General features: G+C 38.4%; 1 protein-coding gene across 1 annotated transcript in view; it reads right to left on the reverse strand.

Annotated features, from left to right (window-relative positions):
• Nucleotides 1-21,828, reverse strand: part of LOC145687829 (uncharacterized) — a 92,968-nt gene that overhangs the window by 39,136 nt on the left and 32,004 nt on the right. Inside the window, exons 4-7 of the mRNA XM_081761281.1 lie at nucleotides 19,298-21,121; nucleotides 15,366-16,144; nucleotides 6,890-6,987; nucleotides 2,873-3,374 (exon numbers count right to left, since the gene is read on the reverse strand). Of these exons, the coding sequence (XP_081617407.1) occupies nucleotides 2,873-3,374; nucleotides 6,890-6,987; nucleotides 15,366-16,144; nucleotides 19,298-21,121 (3,203 nt within the window). The remainder of the gene's footprint in view (nucleotides 1-2,872; nucleotides 3,375-6,889; nucleotides 6,988-15,365; nucleotides 16,145-19,297; nucleotides 21,122-21,828) is intronic.

Raw genomic sequence — 21,828 nt, forward strand, 5'->3', positions numbered from 1 at the left:
AACCGCTTACAGGAACATGGGTTTAGAAGTAAGTATAGAGAAAACTAAATACATGGAAATCAGCCGTAAGCACAATACTGCAAATTATGATACGTTAAAATATAAAATAATCCTTTCGACAATTGGTGGTTAACGCATCGGCATGGTATGCTGGAGATCCCGGGTTCGAGTCTCGGTACACTCATTCACTCTTTAACTCTTTGTGCGTTACTGAATTCGCACCAACAGAGGGCATGGTGTGCAAAAATAACTTTAAATCGGTTGTTTACTGCTTTCATTAATATACAGTATACGTTTACTTTATTTTACTGTAAACACTTACTATAAATCAAGCTTCCTGTATTTGGAACGCAATAAAACACTAGAAGCAAACAATAATTCTACACTAACGATATCTTTAATATCTCTGAATACACTCTTAACCATAAACAAGTAGGATAGTTTTTAACACCCTTCGGCGCTCCTCAAGCTTCTTTATTTCTAAATATAATTTTTCCTTTTCAACTTTTCTTTTTAACTCTGTCTTGTTCATATGTTCTGTGAGCATGGAAAAAAGAATCTTAACTATTGAGTGAAATACACAGTTTCTAAATGAATACCGGTGTTTTAAGTCTTTGTGGTATTTATTACAATTAACTTATAATTATAAATAATACATGAAATGAAAGAGCAACTCAAACAGTTTTGTACACATGCTCTGTTTCCTCTGTCTGCCGTTAGAAAGCGCTAGTAGCAAAGATGGCGACTAGTGAACAGAAAGCTTTCTGTGTTTTATATTCTGCAAAGACTGAATCTGTAGTTACAGTGCAACCCTCTGTGTGGAGGATTTTAAGGAGACGTTTACAACTACGTCCTTATCGTTTGCAGTTGCTACAAGCTCTACAGACTACTGTTTACGTGCCAACTTTGCAAATGAAATGTTCTTGCGTGACGACGAAGATTTTCTGCATCGTGTCGTCTTCAGTGATGAATCGACATTTCACCTAAGTAAAAACGTGAACACTCATAATGTTCGCATCTGGAGGTTAGCAAATCCCCACTAGACAGTACTGATGCAACGAGATTCCCCTAAATTGAATATGTTTTGTGCCATATACCAGTGGAAGGTTTATGGGCTTTTGTCGCCTATCGACTCGATGTGTGCCGTCTGACGAATGGTGCTCACATTGAACACTTGTAGCAAAAACTGCTTGAATTGTTCTTTCACTTGATGTCTTATTTATAATTGTACGTTAATTGTAATAAATAGTACACAGCTTAAAACCCCGATACTCATTTTGAAACACCCTACATAGCAGATTTCCCCAACTTCCGGTACATTTTAAAGCATTTCCTTGACTTTCACGGTCAGTATGAACTCTGTTCTTGATTATGATGTGAAATTATACGAGACTGTTGATAAAAATGTATACACACTTTAAAATAGAAACAATTCCTATATTATTGTGAGTGTTACAATAATACAAAAGGAAAAGTTAAAACGCAGACATAATTTTTCGTGCATTTACAATAGATACTCAAACTGCAAACTTCTGACATCTTTTTAGTACGATGCTCTACATTCTTGACGACGTTTCCCAGAGTAGCTACAGCGACTGCTTTATAAGTCATTTCAATTTCATGGAGTTCCACTACTGACTGTGGTTTCTTACTGTACACTACGTTTCTGAAGGTCCCCTACAAGTAAAACAGAAGACTTAAAGCATACGAACGTGGAGGGTACTCAATTGATCCCTTTCGTCCTACCCAACGTTTAGGTATAGTATTATACACATAGGCGTGCACATCTTTATCAAAGGGCGGCCGGACGTGATCTTGTTGAATAAGAAATGCATAGAAAAGAAAAAAAATTAATATAAAGCAAAATTAATGTGCCCAGCATCTTCAAGTAACCGTACATTGGAGAAAGAACAGTTCAATTAATCTCTTTGATAGTTCACACCAGAGACCGAGTCCTGGAGAACTGACTGCTTGTTTAACATGAACATGTGGATTTTCGCGGAACCAGTACGCCGGTTAATCGTGCCATTTAGTTTTAACTAGGACTCATCACACTACACTACTTTGCAAACAAAATTAACATCCTCTTCCAGTTGCGGAAGGAACCATTCACAAAACTGAATTCTTGAGTCTGGGTCGTTCTCAATCAATGAGTGTACGAACTATGTTAGTTTTCCATTTTGTTCTGTGCAAACAACGACCTACTCTTTTTCTTTTTTACTCCTGTTTCAAGTGAACATTGTTGTGTTGACCTAACAAATGAACAGACGACGCTTTACTTGCAGCTGTGCGGGGCTGGCTTGAATTTCTCTTATGCTTAGGTATATTGACGGTTCAGTTTCACATTCCTTTCTCAATTATTGTTTCATTTCAAAGACATTGTCAAACTCCAATCTATATCAGATTTTTCTTTTTTTTCGCTGCTCGAACGACAGCCCCATTTGCGCCATCACTTTGCTTTATCAACTGATTGCATCGCATCAAGTAACACTAACGCCATCTGTTGCTGTTTTTGATCAATACTATTGCACGTTGAAATCGTAGCCAACGCGAATTGAAGCGTATCGTAAGTATAACATGCTTTCAAAATGTGTATATATTTTTCTGAACAGTCCAGATACTTGTATATCTGGAGTACAAAATAATATTATAAGTTTACCTAGAATTATAAGTTTGAAATAAAAAAAAAAAAAAAAAAAGTTTTATGAACTCGGAACTACACCATGAAATGCAATAATAAACTGGGAACATACGAAATCAATTGGACATGAAAGGAATCCATCTACAGCCTTAGTATTAATATCACAATTCCAAATTGAAATGAGTCATTGAAAAGAATGCACTCCTCGTTAGTTCTACAATATTTCCTTACCTCTGATATCAACAACACTCCACTCGTCTCGACTTTCTGCAACATAGAAAGAGGACTCCCGCTCTTGGCCTGGTAACGAATGTTTCACTTTCTTGAAAACCATCTTCACGTGTTGAGTCGATTCTGGAATTTTCTCCTCTAACTGATCCAGCTTTCTGAGACCGACTGGTGGCTCATCACACACACGAGGAAGCATCTCGACCTCAACACGAGGGTGGGGAGAAGACGAGAATTCGGAGTACGAGGAGGGTGTCTCACTATATGACGAAGAAGGTATTTCTGTCGTTGTAGAATCCGGTGAATAGCTTGTTTTCCTTGGTGAATAGCTTGTTTTCCTTGGTAAATAGCTTGTTTTCCTTCCACGCTTGCCTTTTCTTCCTCGACGTCTTATTGGCCGAGGAGGAATATATTCCTGATCCTTATCATCATTATCATCTTCTTCTTGTTCTTCATATTTACAGTCTGACGTAGTATTAGGGTTTGTGTAGAGCAGCAAACCAGTCTGAAATATTTGATATCAAAGTACATATTACAATAACTTCTACATCGTAGTGCGTCACCACTACCCAATTATATGATCATAGCGACTTCATAGAAATCTTAATTTGATACATTTCAGAATTTATTATATAACTACTTGCAAAATTCTGTAAGCTAATCGCCATTTAAAATCAACACAAAAATAAAGATTATATTGGGTAAAGATCAGACGCAATCACCTATTGATGTAAGAGAAATTCATGACCAAACGGTATGAAATAAATTATTTAAGGCAGAACACCAATGAACAAGTGGTGCTAGTTTCTATGTTATAGCGACAGTGATCAATGGTACTAATATCACTTCTATGAGGTGTTAAGAGATAGTGACGCTACCACTTACGTACGGATGGTTAACTCCGCCATGGCCAGTCTCAAACCCGTGCTGAGAAAGGGGGAGAGACTCCAGCTCATTTGTGCTGACTACCTGTCAAACGCTCCGTTTGAATTCACAATTGCACGTCTTGAGAGAAGTAGAACACCTTTTCCTGTACTTGGCTCTTCCTTACAGAGCATGAGTCGACAGGGTGATGGATACAGATCCTCTACTAGGAAGGAGAGATGCCAGCATGCGTGGTCACTTGTCTCCCAAACGTGTTAATAACACTGAAAAATGGGCTTGAGAGTGTAAGTAATGCCTTCCAAATGGCAATACTCGTCTGGCACGTATGGTCTACATCAGTTATTGGTTCCTATAATGTACGGTGTATATATTTCGTAAAGTCAGGTAGATGGCAGAATATTTACATTCTGTCGCCTCTACCGTGGGAGGGAAGCTGTCGGGATACCTTCCAAATGGCCGAGTAATCTGACACCTTGGGTCCAAGATTAGAGGTTGGGCGCATGCGGGGTACCTATGGATGCAGATTGAATGACCAGTAGGTAGACAAGGCCAGAAACAAAGGCCCTCTGGGTCAGCCCAGAATTCCCGGATTCAAGACAGGTGGAGAGGAAGGGTGTTCAACTTCATCAAGCTGTTTCTCAAACCACGATGCAACAGCTCCAGCTGCGTACTATCACCCTGGAATATGGCGCCATTGCCCGAAATCAACATTTGGACGAGGATGTACATGGTCCCCAAAAATGGTAACATAACCACAATCAGTGACGCAATTGGTAAGCGTCAGCATAGAAGCCACTAAAAACAAGGATACAGCGGTCCACAGCATCACGGAGCAGCTGCCATGTTTCACGGCTGGGCGGAGACACTGTAAATCACACGCTGTTTCATGCGTCCACCACACAAACATGGCCCGTGGTTTGAAAGAAGTCGGACGATGACTCATCGGATGATATCACATGTATTCAGTCATCAGCAGTTCAGGTTGCACGCTTGCGGCACCATTGGTATCCTGGAAAAGTGTAGTAATCTCTTATGACCAGTTTCACTCATTCAACCTGGCATGTCATGTACTTGCGGTGCGGCGGACTGTGATTGTCGACACAGGCTGTGAAAGGTATTGCTTCAGTTCTGCCGTCACTTGCATCACAATCGCACTACGGTTTGAGTGACAATCCGTTTTAATGCTCGGTAGGACATGTCACTAAGGGTCTTCTGACCTCTGATCCTCTTTGCCGATGTTATTTTGTTCTGTGCATCATCATCACCTTGGACACTGTCCCTCGCGACACACCCAACACACTTGAATCTTTTGTCACGCTAACACCACATAGTCAAGCGCCAACAATTTGCCGTTTTTACAAATCAGAGTGTCGCCTACTTTAACATCACAGTTCACTGCACACTCGTGCTGTACTTCTTCATGAGTAGCACGGAGCTTGCCCTAACACACACTACCAACACCCCACTGCTGCGGTCACTGCCTATCAATTCAGATATCTGACGTATTTCCAATGCCAGTTGTTTCTATTACTTTGATAACCAATTGTAGAATTAACTATAATCCGTACGTACTGCTGTAGTGTTCTGCCCTCAATCGGATTAACTGCAACATGATGAGGTCTGTGTAACACAGTACTATTTGTCACTACTAATTGAATAAATAACAAGGTTCACACCTTTTCTCATCCTTGAATGAGGACAATCAATAAAACTTGCTTCCTCTCTAATTTTTATTTTTAACCAAACAGTATTGACGAATCATACTATTCGTTGAGAGAATGCATTGTGCTATGTGAAAACAAATTATATTTTATAGCTAAAACTGTTGTACAGTTCTTATCACAAAAAATGCCTTTCAGAGACAGCAGTGACAAATTCCCTTTAGGTCTGTTTATTTTTTCGTGCATTTTTATGTCAGAGATGGAAATTGAACGATAATATTGCAGTATGTAGACAAATAAAATACAGAAAATTATGGTAATTTCAACTCTCAAATGTAATACATTATTTATATTTTTAACCTAGAACGATTAAATAATTGAGAATAATCGAGATGAGGTCATATCTAGGAACCAATAAAATCCGTCCTTTCATTTTTAATAATTTTTAATTGATTACATCTTTGCAACTTTTGATGATTCATTTTTTACTTGAGAGCTAAGTTTATAATTGATACAGCTGTGTTATTTTAACGAACAATTTCGCTTTTGAGAACCTTAAACTTTTAATTAGATGTAAGCTATTCAATACCTCTTCTTTCTTCTCTGCTTTATCCAATATTTTTCTTTAAACATCATATATATTTGCTTCACTTCCTAGATATGTCATCCTCTCATTTTCTGTGATATACAGGGTGTTTCAAAACAACCAGACAACGTTTGGGAGGTGATTCCTGACACCAAGATAAGACGAAAAGTATAGACCAATTTGGATGCACAAATGCTTCCTTTCGGAGTTCTAGCCCGCCGAAAACATGAAAAAAAAAATGAACCTTAAAGGCCCATAGCTCCAAAATTATGTGACCTACCGTAGTCGGGTCAAGACTTCACTCAGGAACTGGTACGTGTCCTATCCAAAAATCCATGTTTCAGAATCCTAAGGTACTCACGCAATAATTTTTATAGAGGGAGTTTGGATACTGTCATATAATTTGAAGTATTCACCAAGTACCTCTATAAAAATTGTTGCGTAAGTACAGCAGGATTCTGAAACATGGATATTTGGATAGGGCACATACTAGTTCGTAAATGAAGTTTTGAACCGATTACGGTAGGTCACATAGTTTTGGAGCTATGGGCCGTTAAAGTTCATTTTTTCATGTTTTCGGTGCATTTGTGCACTCAAGTTGGTCTATACTTTTTTATCGTATCTTGGTGTCAGGAATCACCTCCCAAACGTTGTCGGTGTTGTTTTGAAACACCCTGTATAAGCTGTAGTCTTAGAAATTGTATTTCATAATGTGTCTGACGAAGGCAAAGATACTTTGCCGAAACTGTAACGCTATTATTTATTAGATAATATATGCTTTGGTCAGAATTTCTCTTTTATTGTATACACATATATATTGCGCACATAAACAAATACAAATACTAGCATCATTATGATTTGTTAAAACAAAAATACAATATCACTCACCTGGAATAACTTCCGTTTATGATTAGAATCAAGCTTTGAAATTTTGCTTGATGGAACAATTGTTTCAACGCCGTCACAGTACCTAACAGCATACATACCTGTCAAAAAGAACTCAAATTAGTGCCAAAATTATACGTAACTATTAATTACAAATGCAAGTGTGCAATTGACTTGTAAACATATTCTATCAGGTAGTCAACAAAATAATGAGCCTTTTGTGCACAAGATGGCGTTAGAATGAAAACTGCGCCATATTTCGATACAGGTGCAATTGCTGTGCAAGCCCTTGAAGAAATGTGTGCTGTTTCTGGACAAGATACGTTATCAAAAGCAACAGCCAAAAAAATGGTTCCGTAGGCTTCGTTTTGGAAATTTGGATGTCCAAGATGCTTTTTGTAATGGGTGACCAATCACAGCACAAGTGGATGATCCTCCGGTAACAGTCGAGCAAGATTGGCATATAAGCAGTCATGAGATCGCCAATGACCTAAACAGTGTCAAACCATTTGACGAAAGCTGGCAACAGAAAGAAGCTGAATGTTTGAGTGCCACATGATCTGACTCAAAAAAACAGTTACTCGATCCAAATTCAATTTGCGAGTCTCTACTGTAAACGTGGGGCACAATAATTTAGTGGTAGAGCGCTTACCCATGGTGGTCTCTGGTTCGATTCTCAGCGAAGTAAGCTTGTGGTGGACAACATCGCGTCCGTGAGTTTTCTCGGGATACTCTCGTTTCCTATCGTATTCTCATTTCACCGATTTTTTCATCATGTTTCACTTGCCTTCATCATTCATCTCCCTTAGTCTTAAGGACATAATCGTGGGACGTTAAACTGAAAGATTTCATTTTCTACTGAAACGTAACGAACTCGAAAAACTTCTAAAGTGGTTGCTACGGAACGATGAAAAGTAGATAACCTATGATAACAATATGTAAAAGACTGTGGTTGAAGCGAGAAAAAGCTCCATAGTCTATGGCATAGCCCACGCTGAAGGTTATGCTGCTGTGTTTGATGGGATTGGAAAGGCATCGTCTATACGAGCTGCTGACCGCCGAGCTAGAGTGGGAACTACAATGTCAACACTTAGCTTGAGTACACTTAGCAGTTCAAAAGAAACAGCCACAATTGGTCAATAGAAAGGATGTCGTATACTACTACATTGACAACGTCAGACCACACACACCATTAACAATCCGTTAGAAATTGAGAACGCTTGGCTGGGAGGTTTAATGCATCCACCGTATAGTTCGGACCTGGTACAATCAGAAATCTTTGAAGTTGTACGTCCCAACGGTTATGTCGGCTAGGATAAAGGAGATGGTGATGATGAGAAATGAATGAAATGGTGGAATGAAGAAAGTGGGAGGAAACGGGAAAACCACGAGCACGGTATTTGTCGACCACAAAGGTCATTTGGCGCGAGTTCGGATCGAACCAAGGACCCCATGCACCAGAAGTGAACGCTCTACTACTCAGCCGCCGCGCCCTCCCCTGGGTATCATCAGACTATAATGTGTTTCCATCTTTGCAAAAACTCCCTGAATGGCGTTAAGTTAATTTCAAAAGAGGTATGTGGAAACGTGTTCCAATTTTCTGACCAAGTTCTATAGCGATGGGGTTATGGTGTTGCCGAAATAACTGCACAAGCTAATCAAACAAGACAGTGCATACATGGTTTTATAAAGATATTTTCAAATAACAATAAATGTCTTTTCAATTCTGATGTTCAAAGGCTCAATACATTTTTAACTACCTGATATTTTCTGAACGAAAACTGTGTACTTTTATCTCCACTTAACATTCTTTATTGGTCGACTTCCCTATCCATGGAAGAACAGAATAAATAGTTAATTTACGAGCCTGTTAAAAATAAAGTCCTATTTTATCTAATTTTGTATAAGAAATTAGCTAGTGAATGCAATTACAGCTACTACTTCCGAAGAAAACAAATATTGTTGTACACGTCGTAGTTGATAGCAGAAAGCAAAGAATGCTACGAAAGTAATTTGCAAAGAATTTTACACAACAATCCTGAGGACGAAAAATGACCAGCAAAGATGTGCAAGGAGTATGCGATATAAAGACAGGCATTGACACTTCGCGGATTATAATGGTAAGCTTCGCGCCTTCTCTTGGTATGAGAATGAACTATGTACTTGATTCAGAGAATTTTGAAAGTTTTGTAATGTTCTCAAATCTTGTAGCGTTGATAGAAGGGCATGTAAGAGTTCGCTGACTATAAAGTGGCATTACGCAATTAAATTTTGTGTGATCTTCACAAGAATACTTCGACTATTTACGGAGAACTCAAAAAAGGGTTTTCGTGGCCTGTTTCTGATTATATAAAGTATTTCAAGATGGTGCCAGAGCAAAAGTAGAAACAATCATTACTAAAATTATGAGCACTGTTCGAAAGCCTTCAATAATATTGAAAGTATCGTAGAGAATACTGAAATCATTTGTACACATATCTAGTATCACTGCTTACTTTTAAGCAAAAGTATAATTATGTGGATGTGTGCAGCTACTATTCTTGTGACCACCTTTTGATCCGAGCTCTTCGGTTTTCGTCTGCTACTGGCAAAGGACTCGCTGAAGATCCCAGCGCTTTTTAAAGACAGTGTATCCAATTCAGCAACTTTTCTTCCAAGTCATCTTACGTTCGCTATTAATTATCATATGAGTTTTCGAAAACTTATATGTTTGTGACACAACAATTTGTAAATAGATTACGGATATTATTGATTAACCTTCTATTATTAAAAATAATAAATACGTAAATTAAGGGGATTGTTGCCTCGCCATTTTCTTTTTTCTTTTCCGTAATTAAAGCATATTTTCTAGTATTTATAGTTGCAAATAAGAAGGTACATAATATTATGATTTTTGTAATTGATTTTTTAAAATGTGCTAAATAATTGCAAGATAATAATTAATAATTTAACTTTTTACTTTGAAGCCCAACGAAGGAAATTCAATGAACCAACCCTGCAAATAATGACTAAGTTACTCTTTCTCTATAGGATAAAATAATTTACAAAGCATCATTTACACACAGTCAATATTTAATTGAATTAATAGAAATTTTAGGGGATCAAGGAATTAAAATGAAATATAGTGTGATTGTTGGTAAATGAAGCTTTGCAAATTATTTTATCGTATACAGGAAAAGTAATTAATCGTTTTCTGCAAGGTTGGTGCTTTGAATTTCCTTCCTTGGGCCGAAAAGTAAAAACTTTAATTAGTGATTAATTATTAATTATCTTGTATTTAATTAGCATGTTTTAAAAATTTTCAATTACAAAATTAATATGTTTCTTTATACTTAACTATAAATACTAGAAAACGGGTTTTAATTCAGGGGCGTCATTTAGGGAGGACAGGGAGGGGCATTTCCCCCTGAGTTTGAGATTTATATAGATTTTATCAATAAAATAGTAATGTCAGTGAAAAACGCGAAATTTTACTTATATCAAGGGGTCTTTCCCCCCCCCCCCCCAAGCCAAATCTGAAATGCCGCTACGCTTTTAATTACGGACAAAGAGAAAATCAAAATGGCATGGCAAAAATCCCTTTAAGCTGCTCAGTGTTGTCAATTCCATTTCCATGGGTGTCAGCGGACTTGCTCTTTCGAAGTTTGTACAAGTCTGTACAATTACGGTATACTTAGTAAATCTGCTCAAGAATACCCTTCGTGTAGTAAGCTTGTTAGAAAACAAATTTTACAGAAAATAGAACGCTGAAGGAAATGTGTTCCTTATTTTGTTTGGACGCGCTTTTTTTTTTTTAATATATATATAGCACAAGGCTTTGCATATCCGTCTGTTTACAAACATGATTGTCTCAATATCCACTACTGAGAAAAACATTGGTTGAATTTTCGTTCAGCACATTCGAAAATACTAAGAGCTCAGACAAATTTAGAGCACTTATTGTCAGCGTCTTTTCAAATTACGACGAAGAAGTTAAGATTATTTAACTTTTCGGAGGCATATGTGGTTTAAAAGGGTGCACAATGAATGACACAAGATAATTCCATTGACTGAGTGAGTAAAACCTAATGCATTATGTCCTGGCGCGTGATTTAATTCCATGATCTCCCGAGTGCTAAGCCAAGGCTATACCAGCTGAAAATGAAAGTGTTTAGGATTTTACGTCCTTTTTCAACAGCGGGGCTATATAGAGATGTGGACCTACAGATTAAAGTGGGCTCCGAACCACTCCATTGAAGGTGAGCTCCCGGCGGGAATCGATCCCGCGACCACTCGGGGGAGCCCGCTATACCAGCGGAGCAACGAAAAATTAATTTGTACTCCATTTATAGTTTCATTATTAGTATGCACCTGGACTTTCCATGCGTTTTTTTTTTTTTTTCCTTTTTGCACTTGTTTTCAGGTTTTCAGCATATAAGGGATTTTGTCGTGAAAAATGTTCTTGTTATTTTTCTGCAGAACTTTTCGCACTTTATAAAGAAACCTTTTGCTCCCAAATCCACTGTTATCCACAGGATCTTCGTATTCACGCTCTTATCATTTTATACAAAATAACTTAAATCTAATAAACCTACTTATCTATTTTCTAAATTTAAATTTCTTGGAGATACTTATTGGCTAATACCCACTTCAAAGGAAATACCACCTTGCTGTTCAAGTCTTATTATTTTTATCAAGTCCTTTTGGCTATGAAAACGTTCTTTCAGTTCGACAAATGAGTCTACAGTATCGCGTTTACATAAGAAAGCATTGATTCTACTTGTAGCTTTTTTTTCCTGCCCTTGAAAAGTTTTGTCTGATGCTCAAGTGCTTTTTGATCCGGATGTCTTCAAATCGCATATGTTCAAATCAAGATTTTGACTGAAGTCAGCGTCAACACGATGTTTCACAGCACAAGCTTTATATATGAAAGAGACGTATTTCTTTAATTATTTTCTCTTTTCCTCTTTATATAGTTTTACATCTATAACATGTTCTCTTGTTTCTCTTATGTTTCCATTCTCCCCTGGTGAAAAATCATTGTTTACTTTGAGAATGAATTTGTAAAATTAAAAAAAAAAAGAAATGTGGAAATTGTTGAGTGAAAGAAAATGTCATTCCGTAACTCTGCCATTTTAAAATAAGGAAATAAAATAACTCATCTAAGGGAACCCCCGTTACTTCAAAGCACTCGCCTTCGGTGCACGTAGTAGAGGTCTGCACGGGTCGGAATTTTTAGCCCAGGCTCGGCCCGGCTCGTGAGTTTATAATGTGAGGTCCGACCCGAGTCCGAAATATGTTTTAGCACTTAGGCCCGAGCTCATGTGGTAATCAAATGAGCCCGAAATAAACCCGAATTACATAAACTTTATAATTTACTAAAAATTATATTTTTTTAATTTACAGCAATTAGAAGTTTAATTTTGCAGATCTGCTTTAATAGTTCTTAAGAAAGAATGGTCCAAACGTCCAATAAATATCGTTGTACAGTACATTTACAAAGTTAGGCCCCAAAAGAACCGAGAAATATGATTGTATATTTAAAAATTTACGGCCCGGGCGGCCCCGAAGTGATATATGCTTTGTAGGCCTGAGTCCGGCCCGCGGATTGCACTTTAACCTGTAAGTCCAGTCTCTATATAGTCTCGCTGTTGGGTAAAGACGTCTAAAAACCTAACAAACGAATTTTCCCTTAGAGTGTATTCCCTCGTGGCATGCTTATCACGAGAATTGCTGTCATATAAAGAATTTGCTATATGAATTTCATTTAGCGCTATGAGAGTAATAAACTTACCGTTAGCGTTGTTTTCAAATTTTGGAATTGATGATACGATTCCAAATGGCTAAGAACAGTAGAATTGTATCTTTTCTTGTATTCATTTGGGGCTCCCACAGTTCGATTCATTGGTCATAGATACGAGGATCTCAAGAAGAGGAGTAAGCAACACTACAATTCAACCACCCCCAGTGAGAGAATGACAACCTTTGTTGCCAAACGTCAACGATCGCTGAAGAGCCACTCTTCTGTCCTATTGCCTCGTTACTTTGCGTATATCCGTGGAAAATATTTAGTAATATTTATGTAAATATATCAATTGTACTGTACATATACATTATTTATTGTTTTTAGTGCGGAAGTTCTATTTGTAGAGTTTAAGTTATTGTCGTGAGTGTGTCGTCTCAAGATTTGATGTGTGTGTGTGTGCGTTCGGGTTTGTGTTTCATCCCCCTTTTATGCTTCTTGTATATAGTATTGTTTTTGGTAAATAGTTAATTGTAAATAATGGAACCATCAACATCTGTGCAGTCACCCGAATGTTACAGGATTGGAAGGAGAAAAAAGCTTATTCTTAAAAGTGGAGAGCCACAAATTATTTTTAACGTTTATTCGTATTTCCGCTCACAAGAACAGGAAGGGGGAAGAAAAGCTTCCGTACGGGAGACTGTGGATAAAACTGCTGCGGCCACTCTCGTTGCGAAATCTACTGTATATGATATAAGAAAGCAGCATTTATTGAACAACGATAAATTAGAAACCCCACGCAAAGACAGAAAAAGTGAAAAGCGAATGACACGTGTCGACTAGGCCTGTATCCAGGGAGATCTATTGGGGCGCCCCCCTAAATTTTCGCTGGCCACCTAAAATTTTCACGGTAGGCTTGCAAATGAACTATAATATGGTTAGATCGGACACCCTTAACTTCGGTCGGCCCCCCCCCCCTACATTTTTGGGCTGGCTACCGGCCTGGTGTCGACATTTATGACAATTATACCCGGGAAACTATAAGGCGGAAAGTACATGAATTTCTCAGGGGAATTTAGGGTGGATATATTTATTATTATTATTATTATTTTTATTATTTGGAGAGAAAGAGAGTAACATAACACATCTTTATTTAGATCGCAAAACCATAGATTCTTAAAACCTCTTGATATTATTACACACCTGGAGCCATCCCTCAAATATCAAACATTATCTTTCTGAATATTTGTAATCACTCGCAGTGGTAATGGCTGAGGTAGTTCAGCTGCATTATTTTTACCAGTTACTGTAATATGAACGTGCAATATATATATATATATATATATATTTGTAACTTTGGGCGGAAAATTAAATCAGGTGAAATATTTATGCCCTTTTCAATTACTCATGACGCGCTCCGAGTCTACCCCATTCCTTCTGGACACCGCTCTTTCCCCCGATGTCTGATTGCCATATACTGACTGTAGTGGTCTGATTGCCATATACACTTTACGTATTATAAATTGGCTTTTATACGGGTATACCCAAAAAAGGTGCTTCATTTATTCGTTCGTTCTTGCTCTCAGAACCAAAATTAATTCTCCTTATAGCGTCTCATTTTGCGTAACTGAATTAAATTTCTTATCGAACATTACATAGCACTTCATAAGAAAAGTACCTGCACTTTTCTATAAAGTGGGTCTCAACTCATTGCGCTCAATAAATTACAGTTGAATCGAACTTGATGACTATGCACAGCAGAGCCTCAGCCAGGTCGCCCTCGCTCGCCCTCGCACGAGTAACTACACGAATTGTCTAATTCTGTGTTTATGACGAAGTGACAACGCAGCAAGTTGTCGAGTCGGTGAAGAGGAACGGCATCGAGGCACGAAGTGCTCTGATGAAAAGGTGGAATCCAGTATAGATTCCATCCATCTTACAGCCCCGATCTTGCCTTCTGTGAATTTTCTGTTTCTATGGCAAAGAAGGACCGTAAGGAACATCAATTTGATAATGAAATTTAGAAAGTGAAACCTTTCGATGAAATTAGGATTAGGATTTTAGATTTCTGGGCTTTCGGCATCTAAGGCCATTTAGCCCGTCACGTTTTGAGGGATAACGTCCCTCGGCGAGCACACAATCCGGGGAAAGGAAAGGAAGGAAGGAAGCGGCCTGGGACCTATAAGTTAGGTACCAACCCGGCATTTGACTGGTGTGAATGAGGAAAACCCAGGAAAACCTCATTCAGGGTGCCTGGCCTGAGAAAGCGTTCTTACACCTTTTCGACCGATTGTCTCAACCGGGAATCGAACCCGGGACTGCTTTCGATGAGAGTCTAAAGCGATTGGCGAAAAATAGTTTCCTGTGTGGCTTCCAGGAATGCACTGGAACTGGAACTGGAACTGGCTGGGGAGTATTATGAAGAGAAATAATGGGATGAATATGTAATATGAAGGAATAAATTGGTGACACCAATACCTGAGCACCCCTTGTACACTTCTCTCATGTAATTGATTTTTTATGCATATATTTAAACATTGTCTTCTGTAATTTACGTAAAATCTTCCTATGAGTAAGAAAAAAAAACAACTTTTTTTTTTTTTAATCATTCTACCTACTTCAGAGATTTCAGTGTTGCTGGCGACTCTACCAACTTAATTTTACCTGTCCAAAGTATTACATCCATCGAAACTAAATACTAGAATATGACACTTATACTTAAAAATTGCAGAAACTGAATATAAAAAATCAAATTACCGGAAGAGAGTGCCTGTACTATATTAGCCGGGTATTTTCTTCTGTCTCTCCATAAACACAATACATTTTCCCCTGGCTGAAACTCATTTTTCTTTGGCTTGGTTGGCTTCCTCAAATCCGTTTCTACTGTCTCTTCGGAGTCATCCACTACTTGTTCTGTCCTCGTTTCCTCCACTATTGGCATTTCTGGCTTCCATATTATTTCACCACAACTGTCACCTTCCACGTCATACACTTCTTGACGTTCATCACATTCATCACTCATCGGAAGTTCCATAACCTGTTTCACCCACGTGATTTTTCCGTCTTTTCTCATCGCATACTCTGTTACTCTCTGTCTACTCAGTTTGAGTTCAGTAGAAGGCACAACAGAACGATCTTCATCCTCCACTTTAAAAGCACATTCTTCTTCGAATAATGCTTCTGGAGGTATCACTTCCAATTTCTTTGGAGACACTTCTTTGAATGTAACACGTTTTCGAATTCTCGTACTGTCCGTGGTATCACCATCTTGAGATTCCGAGCTACTCCGTCTACATGTGACCGTATTCAGTTTCTTTAAAATTCCACGTTTACGCGTGACTGCAAGGCCATTGGACACAATAGGCGAAGTTTGTCGCTTTACTTCATTCTCCTCTTCTGTCACTGGGACGTCCGTCACCAGTTCGTCTTTCACAATGGATTCGTCTTCCAGTTCTCTACCCATCATTTCACTCTCTTCCTCATCTGATGAGTCCGGAGCAGGGGGAATCACTTCAAATACATCCTCCGGAATATCGCTTGAAAGAAAAAAAAAACACCCATTAAAATGGAATAGGCTATTCTCTGAAGACAACAAAAATGATTTACAGTTCAATCTAATTGAGAAGCGCACACGATTGTTCAACTTTTTAGTTTCTTCTCATCAAAACACCTTGAAACCTTACAATAAAATTTAAGGGGACACAGAAGGGCGAGGAGATAATTCCAATGTAAGCTTGGTGGTGAAAGTGTCTGAGAGTTTATCATTTCATCACTTATTTAGCCTGTGATATATATGTTCAATAAATATTCACTGAAATTGTAACTACACATAAATCACAAACAATAAATTTGGACGTCATTGTGGAACACTTATTTACGAGTATAACATTAACACTGTGTCTCAGTGGAAGAGCGCTTACCTGGGTCAATTCCCGGCCAAGTACGTTTATGGTGGACAACATTGTGTCCATGGGTTTTCTCGGGATCTTCCCACTTTTTCATTCCACCAGTTCATCCATCATCATTCACTTGCTTTAATCATCGTCTTCCTTAGCCTAAAGGGTATAATCGTCGGACGTTAAACTAAAAGATATCATTTCATTTCAGAGATAAACGAGTACCATGGCTGAAGCTCCATGTCATTTGTGGTATTTCTGAACTTGAAAATATGAGGGTCAGCAAAAGGCTCTCCTTAATCTTTCCATTAGGAGACATGAAAAATGTTTGACCTATATATTGGAAACAAGGAATTTTTTTTTCAATACTTTGGTAAATTGTTTTGTTATTCCTGATTTAATATGTAAGGAAAGTAAACGTCTTCCAATACCACTGACGCTTCACATGTTGTTTATGATTCCGTTTTCTCAGTTTAACACCCCTATCATAAATTGTTTAATTAGTTTCCAGATATAGCCAATTTATACTGAAGTCATTAACAATGAACAGCAGGAAAGGGAGTGGAAGAGTTTAACCTACATTTCACACTTACGGTCTCAATATTCGTCAGGTGGAACTGAGGAAACCCCCGAAAAAATGCGTTAAAATAGTCGACCCCGGAATTCTAACCTGGGATCTCTAAAAAGGTGAAGCAAGAACGATAACCACTCTACGTTTGCTGGGTAAATCTATAACATGTGTTGATTCTACACAGAAATGCTACATCTAAAAGCTGGCCACAAAGTCCTGTTACCACTTGATAAATGCTAATGTAAGTTTCCCCGTTACCCCTTTATAAATGCTAAAGGAAGGTTTTCCATTGTTTCAGATTGTGTGAACGATGGTTGATAATTCCAGTTGTAGTATTTAAGGAAATGAAATCTTTAAGTTTTACGTCCCACGATTATGCCGGTTAGGCTAAAGGAGACGGTGATTATGAGAAATGAATGAAATGGTGGAATGAAGAAAGTGGGAGGGAACGAGAGAACCCCGAGAAAACCCACGGGCACAGTGTTTGTTCACCACAAAGTCCACACGGCGCGAGCTGGTATCGAACCAGGAACCCCAAGCACCGGAGGTGAACGCTCTACCACTGAGCCACCGCGCCCCCTATTGTATTTAAGGATGTGCCCGCACCACGTGCCTGGCCACCACGAAACCCAGACCTCACCATCTGTGATAATGCGCTATGCGAGTTCATAAAGGGCATTGTTGCACAAAACCGTTACGATATCACTGCCGAACTGACAGAAGCTGTGAAACAAGCTTTTACTCAAGTTACACCTGCAATGCTCCGCAAAATGTCGCACAGAACCTGGCGGCATATTAACCTTTGCCATGAGAATGACGGTCGACAGACTGATCCTTTGGACACTTAATGTTTTCTATCTCAATACAACTCCTCGAAAGCATTGTTGCTCATGTCTTTCAGTACTTTCCGTGTAGTTAATTATGTACGTTTAGTGATTTATGTTACTTATTTTCAGGGTAGCGGGACTTTTGTGGCCACCCTGTACATAACTCTATAACTGTGCCGTCAAATTAAAAACCTGTATAAGAAGATATTCACTTTTGAAACGAGAATGAGTAACTTTTCTAATCCACACTTATTAAATTACTCTGATGAGATTTCTTGATAAAGACAGGAAGCTGGAAAATACACTACAGTAAAAGAATACGATTATTATTTTTTTTCTCTCTCTCTCTCTATTTTGCAAGTTCTAATATTATACCATTCCATAAAAAAATAAAAACAAATAATAATAGCTTTCGGTAGTTATTCCTTTCTACAAAGACTAAATCGACAGGATGCTAGCATAAATACCGTACGTTCCTCTTTGTACTGTTGTGATAACACAATAATAAAACAGACACATTAAAAGGTGTTATTCAGGTTACGTACACCTTCAGTGGGGGGTGTTGTGAGAGCAGAGATTTTATAATATTATAATAATACATAACATAATTAATGAAGATGCAAGTAATTTTTTTTTTTTTTTTTTTTTTTTTTTTTTTGTGTGTGTGTGTGTGCTCAAGTGTAATGGAAAGAAGAAAACCTTGAAACTGTAATCTTAATGGATTATTGTTTTCTTTTCGGAAATGACCTGTCCTGAAGGACAAAGGTGATGTGTAAGCCAATGGAACTTTTAATTGCTAAAGACTCCTGGTTTGGCATCTGATTGAAAACTAATAACTAAAAAAAATTGTAATAAAATGAGGAACCTGGAACCGGGGAGGAGGGGGTCACTGGTCTTGGCGTCTACCAAGACAGAGAGACGGAAGTAACCAATGGAGGTGTTAGTCATGCATATCAGAAAGAACTTTGGACTTGGCTTGAGAGTTTCTCATATCATGTCTATGTAAGTCTCCTTTTCATTAACACATGTAAAATTTAATTAAAAGCAGAGTCTGAGTTTTTTGTGTTGATCTCCTTGCGAACATGGTTTATGACATTTAATTCAGCAACAGCTCTTAGAAGCTATTCATAGTGTAAAGTTGTATTTTTTTTTTTTTTTTTTTTTTTTTTTTTTTTTTTTTTTTTGTATTAATAAATTGTAACTTAAGCATTCAAAGGGAGAACGGTTCTTTTATTTAATTTCCACAGAGAAAAAAATAAAACCTACCTCTTATGCTCAACATGTTTCAACTCTGACAGGTTGAAATACTATTTCCCTTTAAGATAATTATATTTTGATACAACAACTACCGACATAATTTCACTATACTTTCATGTTTATTAAAGAGTATATTACCTGTCAGATAGATCGTAGCATTCGATCTCGTCAATTTCATCGCACTCATCTGGAGTTGTAATCCTAAGCGGTGAAGCAGCTTCTTCAGTCTCTTCGATCTTCACTTCATTGTAAGATAGTAGTTCATCATTGAACGACGTTATTTCATTATTAAGAGACGCGGGTTCACTGCACTGAAATACTGGCTCACTACTTGGGCATTTTTGTTCACTGCTCAGAGATGTTTGTTCACCACTCGCGGACAATGGTTCTTCACTGCACGATTCACCACTGGGACTAGGGGGTGCTGACTGATTGTTCCGGGCTATTGGTTCACCTCTAGATGTAGGTTTGTCGCTAGGGGATAACGGTTTTTCTTCAGGAGATAATGGTTCGGAACTAGGGGATGACAGTTTGTTGACGGAAGTAGCAGGCTCTCTACTAAGGACTGTTGGTTCTTCCCCTGGAAATGATGAATCACCATTAACGGATGATGATTCACCATTAGGACATAATGGTTTACCACTTGCAGTTTCAGGCTCATCATTAATAGATTCTGATTCTGTATTTGCACGTAATATTTCACAGCTTGACAATTCTGTTTCATCATGAAAGGATGTGGATCCTCCGCTAGGAGATCCTTGTCTACTACTAGGAACTATTGCTTCTCTGGTAGGAGATAATGGTTCATATATGGGTGAGATTGGTTCACTACTGCTGCCACTGAGGGTTATCGTCCCGCCGCTTGGTGGTTCTGTTTCACTAGTGAGGGATACTGTTCGGCCAGTAGGTGATTCTTGTCCACTATCAGAAACTATTGGCTCTCCAGAAGGTGATAACGGTTCATATATTGGAGAGACTGGTTCACTGCTGCTGCCACTGAGGGTTATCGTCCCACCACTCGGTGGTTCTGATTCGCCAGTGAGGGATACTGTTCGGCCAGTAGGAGATTCTTGTGCACTATCAGAAACTATTGGTTCTCCAGAAGGTGATAACGGTTCATATATTGGAGAGACTGGTTCACTGCTGCTGCCACTGAGGGTTATCGTCCCGCCGCTTGGTGGTTCTGTTTCACTAGTCTGGGTTATCGTTTCACTATTCGGAGGTTCTGATTCGCCAGCAAGGAACTTTGTTCTGTTGTTGGGAGGTTCTAGTTCATCACTGAAGCATGTTGGTATGCGGCTGTGAGAGACGGCTTCACCATTACAGGATGCTGGACCACTGCTAGGAGATTGCGGCTCACAGCTGGGAGATTCTGGTTTACTGTGTGGTGATTCCGGTTTATCACTGTTGGGAGATTCTGGTTCACTAGTATGATTTAATGTTTCCTCACGCGAGGGTGACAATTGAGAGCCTGCGAATGAAACTGGACTCTGTGATTGCAAAGAGGAATCGCTTTTGAAAGAAGCTGGACTCACAGGTGGTGATGGAATTAATGGGATGTCGTTGTTTTTCACTAACTTGAGACTTATTGGGGGTTGTTTTAAAGATAGGCTGAGCCGTTTCCCCGAAACTTTTCTCCTCTCACGAAGTGGAGTCGGTCCTGGAAAACTGTTGTTCAACCAAGATGGACTTTCCGCACCAGAAGAGTCTAATTCGTTATTATCTAACACATCCTTTTCTTCCGAAAGTGGAGGACTTGAAGTAATGTTGTCTTCCAGATCTTCCCTAGAGTCCGATACTGACATCCGATCACAGTTATCTAACCTAACTTCTGGTAAAGAATATGCAGATCGCAATCGTTTACTGTTGTAAGGTATCCATTCTTCACAAAATGTTTGTTCAGGAAACTGTACTAATACTTCCTGCTCCCAGGTGTCAACTTCAATGATTCTACCCAGTATCCTACGGAAAAAAAAAAAAACAGTACATATCAGTAAATAACTGTGATGTTTATCGTTTAAAACGAAATATTAAGAGTATTGTATTACTTACATATAACACTATTTTCTCTTATTTATTTTTAAGTTTTACGTCCCAGGATTGTGTTCCTTAGGCTAAAAAAAGACTATGAGAAATGAATAGTAACAGCATAATATGTGAAATCGGCGACAGAGAAGCCCCGTGATCGTTGCTTCATGCCTTAGGTGGCTCGCCCATACCAGTAACACCAATATACAGGGTGTTACAAAAGTTTGTCAGAATATTTTCGGGAATAGATTTCTCACATAAAAATAAGAAAAAATAGTTCATATGAACTGTGTTCGGAAATGCATAGTTTCGTAGTTATACGGTGTTAAAAATGTGGGAGAAAAATAAACTTTAAAGGTCCATAGTTCCACTACTATAGGACCGATCGTAGTCGGGTCAAGACATCACTGAAGAACTAGTATGTGAACTATCCAAATGTACATCTTTTAGAACCTCCGGTACTTTCTCAATCATTTTTTTAGAGAGGCTGTCTGGGACTACTTGATCACTCTTTTGGATATAGTTGGGTTCACGAAAGCTTTTACATAAGGAAAATATCACCATCTTATTCACCTTGCACGGACCTTACGAAATTTACCGAAAGGGGTAAGAAACTTATTACTTCTGAATTGTTTGAAATA

This window comes from Thermobia domestica, chromosome 6 (assembly GCF_964235325.1).
Source record: "Thermobia domestica chromosome 6, izTheDome1.hap1.1, whole genome shotgun sequence".
Classification (NCBI taxonomy): domain Eukaryota; kingdom Metazoa; phylum Arthropoda; class Insecta; order Zygentoma; family Lepismatidae; genus Thermobia; species Thermobia domestica.